Raw genomic sequence first — 12,439 nt, 5'->3', positions numbered from 1 at the left:
GAAGGAGGGAGTGAGAGGGAGAGAAAGAGAGGAACATCAGCGTGAGAGAGAAACATCGATCAGCTGCCTCCTGCACACCCCCTACGGGGGATGTGCCCGCAACCAAGGCACATGCCCTTGACTGGAATCGAACCTGGGACCCTCGAGTTTGCAGGGCAATGCTCTATCCACTGAGCCAAACTGGTTAGGGCAATTAGTTCCCTTTTAATGTGCACAAATTTTGTGCACTGGGCTACTATTGAAGTTGATAATTTTGTTGAAAATCATCTGAGGAAATATATGATTTTATAGTGTATCATGCAGTATATTTGAAAATTTGGAGAAATTTGTTGTGTGGAAAAATTTTTGATGGGACTGTTGAGTAATAGGTTAAAAAATAAACCATTGATAAATTATCCTTAGAGTACTGAACTACAACATTGTTTATGTTTTCTGTATATTAAATTAACATATATTATCCCCTCCTTAGCATGAGTCCCAGAGTCAGTATTGAATAAGTTAGTGAATTTATTTGCCTATCAGACTTGTAGATGCTGAAATAGATAATGCCAAGTACATTCACAAAAACCAGACATTTATTTAATTTGTTTACTGTGGATGATGTTTCTAAATGGAAGAGTCTGGGAAATATAAGTGAATGAGTTTCACTTGTTAACAATGAATGATTTTTTTCTTTTTTTCCTAATTAAGAATCGCCAAAGGTATATGTAGTAAGTGAAACTTTTGACCAGGAAGTCTTTTTTAACTATTCATATTTATATTTTAGCATTTTGAGATAAATAAAATGCAACTGTGTGGAAGTAATAAAGATATTATTGGGAAATCATACCCACTTAATCCTAAGAAGTTAATTCTAAGAATAAATGTAAAAAAATTTTCTTTTGCCTTTTTTATTGTTTTGATTTTTTTAATTAAAAGTGCATTGTTTTTACCTAGAAATATCTTTCAGACTATAGTGGCACAATGAAATAAGACCCCCTCCAAATATCTGTATTCTTTCAAATTTAAGAGTGAGTCTTTGCGGCAACCAAGAACAAAAGAACAAGAAGAGGATCTAACAAGTCAGACCTTACTTGTTCTCAAGGACATGAAGATCCGTTTTCCAGGGAAATCAGATGCAGAAACACAACTTCTGGTAGAAGATGTGAGTATTTGAAATGTATAAAATTCCACGGAGCTCATTCCTTTCATTCATCTTAGGACATTAACATTTATTTACCCATGGAGGCATTCTCAATGACATAGTAAACTTAACTGATGTTCTCTTCAACCTCCTCAAGCTGCAGAAAATACAGTGGCTATTTGAATTATTATGATTCATGAGCAGTGAGATTACCTTTATAATTAGCAATGCAAAATACCTTCTAGTGCATTGTCCCATTTTAATGATTCAATCAAGTGAAAATGATTCATGTTATTCAATTACTGCTCTTAATAATTAAAGAACTATCAAGTTAAAGCTGCTTCTATAAAGATTTAGGAAGATCTAATATTGAATTGATATGTAATAAAAAAAAAAAGTGGGCTTGGGGCACAAAATACCGAGAATGTGACACCCTGAATGATTTTGGTCAAATTTTGAAATGGCTTATGCTCTGTTTTTCTTGTTACACACACATTTGCACCACCCAGTGGAATATTCTAAAATGACAAAGAGTCCTAAAATTCACATTAAACTCAATGACTTTTCCTAATTAGAAAGGTCCAAGTTATTTAAATATTTTTGGTGAAAGAACATTTCTTAATTTAAAGTTCTGTCTCTTCATTCAAACATTCTTTTTAATTGCTGTTCGTAGATTCCTTAGTAATAGAACTTTATTTTCTGGTTTCCCTAATATTATCTTTCCAGTGGAGAGGACACCATCTAGTGGCCAAGTTGTAGGATAAAAACCAGAGCTGTGCACTTGGCCTTTTTTCACTTTTTGGCATTACTTTTGTCTAAAGCAACTATCTAGAAACAAATAATAAAAAATGACTTTATTTGTTTAAAAAGTCAGTCATGAATATTTCTATTTTGAAATCATGACATAGTTGTAACCAAAACCCCCAAATATTTTGCATTGTGTTGTTACTTATTTTTTAAAAAAGTAAAAATAGCACCTTGCCTGCAAATGAGCTGCTATTTGTCACATCAAGGGAAAAGGAATACAAATTGATATTATTTGTAAGTCACTATGCTAAATATGGTTTTATTTATATGTTATCTTATTTAATCAAGTTCTTTTCTAAATATAGCCAATGACTTTGTACCAGACAGTTTGCTTCTATTTCTTAGCTATATTAGTAATATACTACCGTTTTGAATCATGTAGAAGAAAAATTAAATAATCAGAGAATAGAACCAATATTTGTGGTTAATGTGATTGTTTTACCAAAAAACATGGGCTTACATAATTAATAACTAATAATTAGATCATTAGATTATTAGTCATTAGTTTATTTACTATATGTTCACTATATGCAGCAAATATTTTAATCTGTTTGTTACAGTATATATTACTAGAATATATATTCAGAAATTTTTCAGATTTGACAAAAACAAAACAAAGGAATAATGTAACCCTAATTATGGAATACATTATGGGCTATCTTCTAATGTATTATTCAATATTCTGTTATTATGGGTGGTATGGTAAATATAGGTTTTGAAATTAAAATGGAAAATCTACATCTTGGGCTTCTTTCCAAACCTTATATGCCTAAAGACATTTTACTTCCACTTATGAGAGACTGTGTGCTTTTTACACCAAGAAGCAAAAAAATTTGGATTCAGATGGCTTCTTAACCTTATGTTAGAAATCCTTGCACATGTCTTTTTTATTAAAGTAGACATTCTTCATTGCAAGTAATATCATAGTGCTTTCATTTCACAAATTCAGTACTAAAACCAGTTTCAACCCATCTATTTACTTTTTACTTGTTACTTTTGAGGAAAATTCTAGATTAAATTTCTTAATGTTTCTCCTCCATGACAGATCCTTGATAACTGGAAGTTTCATAAAGCAAAAGTGGCTTCATATTGGCTCATAAAATTGGACTCTGTAAAACAACGAAAAGTGAGTAATGATTCAAAGCAAGTTTGCCCTTTTAGATCGTCTTAAACTAGAATGATTAGGCCACATTCATAGTCAAACTATATACATATTTATTTGTTTACTCATTTCTTCAACAAATATGAATTGCATACCTGCTATGTTATAGGCAATGTCCTAGGATAAAAAGTGAATTAAAAAAAGCTATGGTCTCAAAGCTTACAAACTTGAGTGGAACAGGTTCAAGAGTAAAAGAGATAGAGAGGAAGGAAACAGCTAGTACCGGCATTCTTTGGAAGCAATTTTGCTGTTGAAGGGAAAAGAGATGGGGGTTAATGACAAGTTTCCTTTAAAGTTGAAAAGATTTAGCCCTGTCCGGTGTAGCTCAGTTGATTGAGTGTTATTCTTTGGACCACAAGGTCACAAGTTTGTTTCTCATCAGGGCACATACCTAGGTTGTGGGTTTCATTCCTTGGGGCTCAGGCAGGAGGCAACTGATCGATGTTTCTCTCTCTCTCTCACTTGATAGTCAAAATTATATTTTGACTCTGTAAATTGTCCCTGTGGTCAAATAGTATAATTTGACTACACTTCCTTTCTTATATGGCTCTTCCTCTCTCTCTCTCTCTCTCTCTCTCTCTCTCTCTCTCTCTCTCTCTCTCTCTCTCTCCCTATATCTAAAAAAGAAATCAATAAGCATGTACTTGGGTGAGGACTAATAATAATAAGATGAAGAGATTTATAGTTTGTGTGCTGATGAGAATGATCTAGAAGAGAGGAAAGAGAGGTGACAGAAAGTCCTTAAGTAAGTAATTGGGGGAGGTTTGTCCTAACAGGAGCATTAATTCTAATTATCTAATAGGAGGGAAGGCAGAGACCATGGCAGTGTTGTGAGAAGATGTGAGGGCTTTAGAGACTTGAGCAGGCAGTGGAAGGTATGTAATAGTTATCTTGGAGAGTAGGAGATGGGTGTGGCCACCAGTCTGAGGGGCCCATCAAATGCATTGCAACATTATTTTGGGGGAGAGATAGAATTTTATTAGCTTTAGTAATGATGTTGTATTCCTTTAGTAATGCAAGCTGTTATTTCCCCTTTCTAAGATTTATTGCAATAAGCTGAAAGTTGACACTAATTAAGTGATTGCCTAACTTATGTACTCTCATCCGAGTAAACTGAACTCATTATATTAACACATTCAACAAATAATTGCTTGGTGTTCTGGCATGTGCCAAATATTGTGCTACTATTGAGGAGGGTATAACAAAGCTGGTAACAGAGGTAGATTGCAAAACACATTACAAACCCGGAATAGATTTTTGCCAAATCACTGACTATGGTCTTGCTTGATTAAAATAAAGACCTTTTATTAGAATAAGTGTTCTGAGTTTTCTCAAGTCCATGTACTTTTTGTAATCTAGAAGTTAGAATAGTGTAGGTAAGTTGCTGATTAAAACAAAACAATCTAGAAACAGATTAAAGAATTTATAAGATATTAACACATGATAAATGTGACATTTCAAATCAGTGGAGAAAAGATAACTGTTCCCCTAAATGATACTGAAACAATTGAGTACCTATTTATAAGAAAATTAAGTTGTAGGCTTATCTCTTACCATATACAAAAATAAATTTCAGGTTACAATTTTATATGTAAAAAAGAAAGTATTAAAAGTTCAAAAGAAAACATAGAAGGATCTCTCTATATAAAAGCCTAAGTGAACATTACGACCAAACGACTGGAACAACCGGAACGACTGGTCGCTATGACATGCACTGACCACCAGAGACAGATGCTCAGTGCAGGAGCTGTTCCCTGATGGTCAGTGTGCTCCCACAGTGGGAGCGCTGCTCAGTTGACAGACTTGTCCTGGTGGCCTATCAGCCCAGATACAGCCACTCACTCCCTCAGTGGTCCTGCAGGTCCAATCTCTGGAGAATGGACCAGCGCTGCTGGCAGGATCCCAACAGCACTGCCGGCCTCCTGGAAGTCAGCCTCAGGCACCGTGGCTACTCCCTCTCCCTAGATGCTCTGCAAGGAAGAAAGGATATAGAAGGTGGCTGCCAGGTGGCTCCCGACAACTGGTGCAAATGTCAGTGGGATGGATCCGGATCCTGGGCAGGCGAGGGCATCCCACCGCCTCCCGGAGGGCCGATCTTGTCCTGGCCCCCTGCTCCGTGGGGACCCCACCTGTGCATGAATTCGTGCACCGGGTCTTTAGTATATTTATAATCTTAGAATGGGAAACAATGTCTTAAGAAAGACCTAAAACTCAAAAATATTAAAAAAGTTTGACCTATTTGATTACATAAAAACTTACCAATGGCAAAAAACTCCTTAAACCAAGCTGAAAGGCAGAAGCAGTGAGGGACATGGAGGTATTTGCAGCACATAAAACACAAGCACCGGTAAACCAACACCTCCTATGAATCAATCAGCAAAATAAACTATTCCATAAATACTAATAAATAAAATGGCAAATGTATAAAAAGGCTATGAAAAGACAATTTATGGATCTTCAAATAGCCAATTCATGTATAAATAGATCCTTGGCCTCACTAATGATGGAGGAAAAGCAAGTAAAAACCATCAGATTGGCAAAAATTAATAAGACAGATGGTTCCAGTCAAGGAAATAATGTGGATAAAAGGGCCTTTATCAAACAATTAGAGGGAGAATACATTGTTGCAACCCTTTAGAAAGATAATTTGCACTACCTATTAAAATGATAGGTGTTCATAACCTAATGACTCAGCAAAACCACTTGCAGAACTCCGTCCTACAAAATAATTGCAGAGTGAGAGACTTTGAGTAGGCAGAAAGAGCCGTTAGCCTGCAATGTAGGTCTGACACCTGGGAGTGAAAGGCAAAAGGTAGAGTATGAAGACCCTTAGACTTTAGTGAAGTTCTGAGAAAGACCTGGCCAGCTGATGGGGAGCACAGAACAAAGATTGCTTTTCTGGGAATCAAACTGGGCAGAAGTGGTCCCTCTCTGGTAACCCACCCTGTTGGATCCTCGGCCAGGAGCAGTCTGGGTAGAGCATAAGCGTGGCTTGAGTGTTGCAGTGATCCTGAATGGAGACGCTGTCAGCTAACTTCACTCTTGGAAACGAGTTAATTCATATGGCATGTCTCCATGGCTGCCACAAAGGCTGGGTGGGGTGTGATTTAAGTTGACAAACATTTGTTGGTTGCCAATTTTGTGCATGAACGATGGTACTGGGGATTTGCAGAGTTGTTTATTCATTTATTTATTTGTGTATTCAACCATGCATTGAACAAGAGTAAATGAAGGACTACTACATCCTGAGCACCATGCTACGTGTGGAATGCACAAGATTCATAAAAATCTCTTCATTCCATTTAGAGACCGTTGTTGAAGTATGTGTCTCACTGTTTCTGTTCCAGGATCTGAGCATTTGCTGGTTGCTCATTAGAATGTTGTAAAACTCTTAGATAAGAATGCCATACACATGAGCTCTTCCACATGCCTTATTTCAAAGTTTCCTTAATGGGTGTAAAATGTAAAGGTCAAAGATGTAGGCATTAAATACTGAAAAGAATCCTCACCAGGTGAAAATGGAAACAGCTAATCTTACTAAATGGCATGTTGTGGCAATTTCACACTTGCATAATTTAGCTTTCTGCCAATAATGCAGTTGCTTTATATAGTTTGTAAGGAATGTATGAAGTATGAAAATATTGCAGTGTTGTGTTTTGTGAAAAATGCCAAATTTGCTGAAAAGTTTTGTCTTTAGGCATAAAATAAGATTGGAGGATGAAGAGAGATTAGTAATATTAACATGGTACTATATTTGCATTTATTTTAGGGTTCTAAGAGATCTTTGTTTATCAAGTACTTTTTTCCTCTAAATAATCATTTTACTTTAATACCTACTATAGTTGCTTCTGCATGCATTTTGATGTTATTATTTTCCATCTCTTTTTTATTTGGGCAAACATAGATGCTATACAGAGCTGTTGGTTTTACATCAGCAAAGATGCCTTTACCCTATGGCCATGGCTGTTGCATGCATCCTTAGTACAGCATGTAGTAATGTTAATGTTACTTCTAATCCTCCTCACCTCATGCCATTATTTTAATTTAGGACTAACTGTTCAGCCAAATGGAGCAGTTTGTCATTCAACATCTGTATGTTCTTGTAAAAATATGAATTTGTCTCTCTGCTTTATGCCTTCAAATATATTATGTTTCATATGGAAAAGACACATCTTTTCATTTTATTAATTCTTTCATTGACTGAATCTTCCATTTACGTTTTCCCTTGGAGAACTTAATATCGGATTGGGATGTTTTTAAAAGTCACAATGTCGGAAACGGATGCCCATGTTCTGTATGTTTGCCTCACTTGAATCCACAGGTAAACACAAAGGGCACCTTGCTGATCATTTGTTTTTGTGTTTCAAAATTTTTTATTTTCCATCCACTTTCTTCTAACCCCAAAGCACCCAGAGGTCTAAAAGAGCATTACAAAAAGAACCTAGCTGGCCTTTACCTCACCCAGCTGGCCTTTCTAAACTTAGTTAGTGGGTGTTTTACTAAAGGGGCAGTCATTGTCTTCCCATCTGTATGGTCTTTTAAACAAACTAGTCCTTACACCAAGGCCCCGATGGAGGGAGTGCCTAGGCAGCCTTGTTTATACACAGCAATCCAACCCGTCTTCCCAAGTATTACTTAACTGGAGGTGAATTTGAGTCTTAGAAGAGACCATTTGATTCTCTTCTAGGGTAGTATTCCATTGTGTAAATGGACCACAGCTTTTTTATCCACTCATCGACTGATGGGCACTAGAGCTGCTTCCAAACCTTGGCTATTGTAAATAGCATTGCAATGAACATAGGGGTGGATATACTTTTAAATCAGTGTTTTGGGTTTCTTTGGATAAATTCCCAGGAGTAGAACTGCTGGGTCATAAGGCAGGTCCATTTTTAGTTTTTCGAGGTAACTCCATATTGCTTTCCACAGTGGCTGCGCCAGTCTGCATTCCCACCAGCAGTGCACAAGGGTTCTCTTTGCTCCACATCCTCGCCAGCACTCATTTATTGATTTATTGATGATAGCCATTCTGACAGGTGTGAGGTGATATCTCCTTGTGGTTTCAATTTGCATTTTTCTGATGATTAGTGATGTTGAGCATCTTTTCATGTGCCTACTGGCCATTTGTATGTCCTCTTTGGAGAAGTGTCTCTTCAGGTCCTTTGCCCATTTTTTAAATTGGATTTTTTTTTGGTGTTGAGTTGTATAAGTTCTTTATAAATTTTGAATATTAACTCCTTATCAGCTGTACCTCTGGCAAATATCTTCTCCCTTTCGGTGGGTTGTCTTTTCAAAGGATTTGCCTGTGCAAAACCTTTTTTATTTTAATGTAGTCCCATTTGTTTATTTTTTATTTTGCTTCCCTTGCTTGAGGTGATAGATCAGAAAAAAATATTGCTACAAGAGATGTACTGCCTCTGTTTTCTTCTGGGATATTTATGGTTTTGAGTCTTCACATTTAAGTCTTTAATCCATTTTGAGTTTATTCTTAGGTATGGTGTAAGAAGGTGGTCTGTTTCCATTTTTTTTCTGCACTTATCTGTCAATTTTTCGAACCTATTTATTGAATAGACTTTGTTTACCCCATTACATGTTTTTGGCTCCTTTGTCAAATATTAATTGACCATAAAGACATGAGTTGATTTATGGGCTCTCTGTTCTGTTCCATTACTCTGTATGTCTGTTTTTCCAGTAGCATGCTGTTTTGATTACTATGGCCTTGTAGTATAGTTTGGTATTAGGTAGCATGATTCCTGCAACTTTGTTCTATCTCAAGATTGCTGTCGCTATTCAGAGTATGTTGTGGTTTTATATAAATTTTTAGAATATTTGTTCTAGATTGCTTGGGTAGTACGGACTTTTTAATGGTGTTAACTCTTCCTACCCATGAACATGATATATGCTTCCACTTATTTGTATCTTCTTCAATTTTTTTCTTCAGGGTCTTGTAATTTTCTGAGTATGAATCCTTTATACCCTTGGTTAAATTTATTCTTAGTATTTTTTGAAGCAATTGTGAATGGGATTCTTTTCTTAGTTTTCCTTTCTGATAGTTCATTGGTGGTGAACTAAAATGCAACAGATTTCTGGATATTTAATTTGTATCCTGCTGCTTTACTGTGTTCATTGATCAGTTCTAGTAATTTTTTTTGGTGAAATTAGGTTTCTCTATATTCTGTATTATGTCATCTGCAAATAATGACAGTTTTACTTCCTTTCCAACTTGGATGCCTTTTATTTCTTCGTCTTGTCTGATTGCTATGGCTAGGTCTACTAGTACTAAGTTGAATAAAAATGATAAAAGTGGGCATCCCTGTCTTGTTCCTGATCTTAAGGAAAACACTTTTAGTTTTTGCCCAGTGAGTGTGATGTTGGCTGTGAGGTGTCATGTATCACCTTGATTACATTGAGGTATGTTCCCTCTATTCCCACTTTGCTGAGAGTTTTTATCATAAAAGTGTGATGAATTTTATCATATGCTTTTCCTTCATCTATTGATATGATCATGTGGTTTTTATCTTTCAATTTGTTTATGTGGTGTATCACGTTTATTGACTTGTGAATATTGTACCAACCTTGCATCCCCGGAATAAATCCCGCTTGATTATGATGTGCGTTCTTTTTTATATATTGCTGGATCCAGTTTGCTAATATTTTGTTGAGGATTTTAGCATCTATCTCTATCAGGGATATTAGCCTATAATTTTTTTTCTTTGTAGTGTCTTTGTCTGGTTTTGGAATTAGGCCAATGCTGGCCTCATAAAAGGAGCTTGGGAGTCTTCCCTCCTCTTGGATTTCTTAAAATAGTTTGAAATGAATAGGTGTTAGTTCTTCTTCGAATGTTTGGTAAAATTAACTAGTGAAGCCATCCAGTCAAGGACTTTTGTTTGTTGGGAGTTTTTTAATTACTGCTTTAATTTCACTATTGTAATCTGCCTGTCCTCTGTCCAGATTCTCTGATTCCTCCTGAGTCAGTTTTGGAAGATTGTAGGTTTCTAGGAATTTATCTATTTGGTCCAGACTGTCCAATTTGTTGTCATATAATTGTGATAATATTTTCTTACAAACCTTTGCATTTCTTTGGTGTCCATTGTTACTTCTCCCCTTTCATTTCTGATTTTATTTATTTGGGTCCTCTCTCTTTTTTTCTTGATGAGTCTGGTTAAAGGTTTTCGAACCTTGTTTATCTTTTCAAAGAACCAGATCTTGATTTCACTAATCTTTTGTATTGTTTTTTAGACTTTATTTTGTTTATTTTTGCTCTGATCTTTATTATTTCCTTCCTTCTTCTCACTTTGAGCTTTGTTGTTTTTTTTCAAGTTCCTCTAAGTGAAAAAGTTAGATTATTTATTTAAGATTTTTCTTGTTTATTGAGATAGGCCTGTAATGCTATGAATTTCCCTCTTAGGACCACTTTCACTGTATCACATAGATTTTGGGTTGTTGTGTTCTCATTTGTATTTGTTTCATGGTATCTTTTGATTTTTCCCTTGATATTATTGTTAACCTATTCATTGTTTAGTAACATGTTGTTTAGCTTCCACGTATTGTGTTTCTTCAGATTTTTTTCTTGTGATTGATTTCTAGATTCATACCATTATGGTTAGAGACGATGCTTGATATGATTTCACTTCTTAAATTTATTGAGACCTGTTTTTGTGTCCTAATATGTGGTCTATCCTAGAAAATGTTCTATGTGCATTTGAAAAGAATGTATATCTGCTGCTTTCGGGTGAAAGGCTCTGAAGATATCAAATCTATCTGATCAAGTGTGTCATTTAAGGTCACCAATTCCTTGTTGATTTTCTGTCTGGAAGATCTATTCATTGATGTCAATGGCATGTTGCAATTGCTTACTGTGACTGTATTACTGTCAATCTCTCCCTTTATGTCAATCAAGATTTGCTTTACATAGTTAGCTGTTCCTATGTTGGGTGTATAAATGTTTACAAGGCTTATGTCCTCTTGTTGGATTAAATTTAATCTTCTTAACTGCAGTGGTCTGGCTTGCCATCTGTGTGATATGCTGAAATTTCATGAATGCACTAATGTGTTTGTGGACATTTTATTTATTTTTACTTATTTATTTATTTTGGTCTTTTTAAAAAAAATTGTGGACTTTTTAACCTGTGCTTTTGTTCAGTTATGAGTGATTGTGTGTAATCATTAAATAAATAAATAAATAAATAAATAAATAAATATATTTTTTATCTTTGACTTTGAGACACACACAAATATACCAGATTTTGCAATATTTTGTGTGTTTTTTCCCCCACTAGGTTTTGGACATAGTAAAAACAAATATTCGCACAATTCTTCCACGCATCTGGAAGGTGACTGATGTCGATGAACTACATTTATATAGGATTTTTAACCGGGTTTTTAATCGCTTACTCTGGAGTCATGGCCAAGGACTATGGAACTGTTTCTGTGATTCAGGGTAAGTTTTAAGTTATTTTTTATTGTTGTCATTTGAAATATTTTATGATTAGTTATAAAAGTAGCTCAATAAAAAGATGGAATATCTTTTTTTAAAATATATTTTTACTGAAGGAGAGATCGAAACATCAATGATGAGAGAGAATCATTGATTGGCTGCCCATTGCATACTCCCTACTGGGGATTGTGTCCACAATCTAGACATATGCCTTGACTGGGAATCAAACTATGAACTCTTGGTACTTAGGTTGACACTCAACCACTGAGCCATACTAGCTGGGAAAAGATTGAATTTCTTTTTTTGTTTGTTGTTTGTTTTATTTCTTAAAATATTACAAAGAGTAGTACATATGTCTCCCTTTTTTCCCCACTTGACCTTTCCCTGGTCACCCCTAACCCCCAGTGTCTTGTGTCTATTGGTTATGCTTATATGCATGCATACAAGTCCTTTGGTTGATCTCTTACCCCCACTCCGCCCCAGCCATCCTGGTCTTCCCATTGTAGTTTGACAGTCTGTTTGATGCTGTTCTGCCTCTGTATCTATTTTTGTTCACCAGTTTATAATGGTCTTTATTATCCATAAATGAGTGAGGTCATGTGGTATTTTTCTTTCATTGACTGGCTTATTTCACTTAGCATTATGCTCTCCAGTTCCATCCATGCTGTTGCAAATGGTAAGAATTCCTTCTTTTTTACAGCAGCATAGTATTGCATTGTGTAAATGTACCACAGTTTTCTAATCCATTCATCTGCTGATGGGCAATTAGTCTGTTTCCAAACTTAGCTATGGAAAAGTGTGCTGCTACGAACATAAGGGTGCATATATCCTTTCTGACTGGTGTTTCTGGTTTCTTGGGATATATTCCTAGAAGTGGGATCACAGGGTCAAATGGGAGTTCCATTTTTAACTT

At 35.6% G+C, this 12,439-nt stretch overlaps 1 protein-coding gene across 1 annotated transcript in view; it reads left to right on the top strand.

The window, feature by feature from the left end:
• Window positions 1-12,439, top strand: part of TTLL7 (tubulin tyrosine ligase like 7) — a 146,251-nt gene that overhangs the window by 110,829 nt on the left and 22,983 nt on the right. The window contains exons 16-18 of the mRNA XM_015572111.1: window positions 1,010-1,144; window positions 2,976-3,056; window positions 11,369-11,529. Of these exons, the coding sequence (XP_015427597.1) occupies window positions 1,010-1,144; window positions 2,976-3,056; window positions 11,369-11,529 (377 nt within the window). The remainder of the gene's footprint in view (window positions 1-1,009; window positions 1,145-2,975; window positions 3,057-11,368; window positions 11,530-12,439) is intronic.

This window comes from Myotis davidii, unplaced genomic scaffold, assembly GCF_000327345.1.
Source record: "Myotis davidii unplaced genomic scaffold, ASM32734v1 scaffold162, whole genome shotgun sequence".
Classification (NCBI taxonomy): domain Eukaryota; kingdom Metazoa; phylum Chordata; class Mammalia; order Chiroptera; family Vespertilionidae; genus Myotis; species Myotis davidii.
This window is presented reverse-complemented; position numbering and strand designations above follow the sequence as displayed.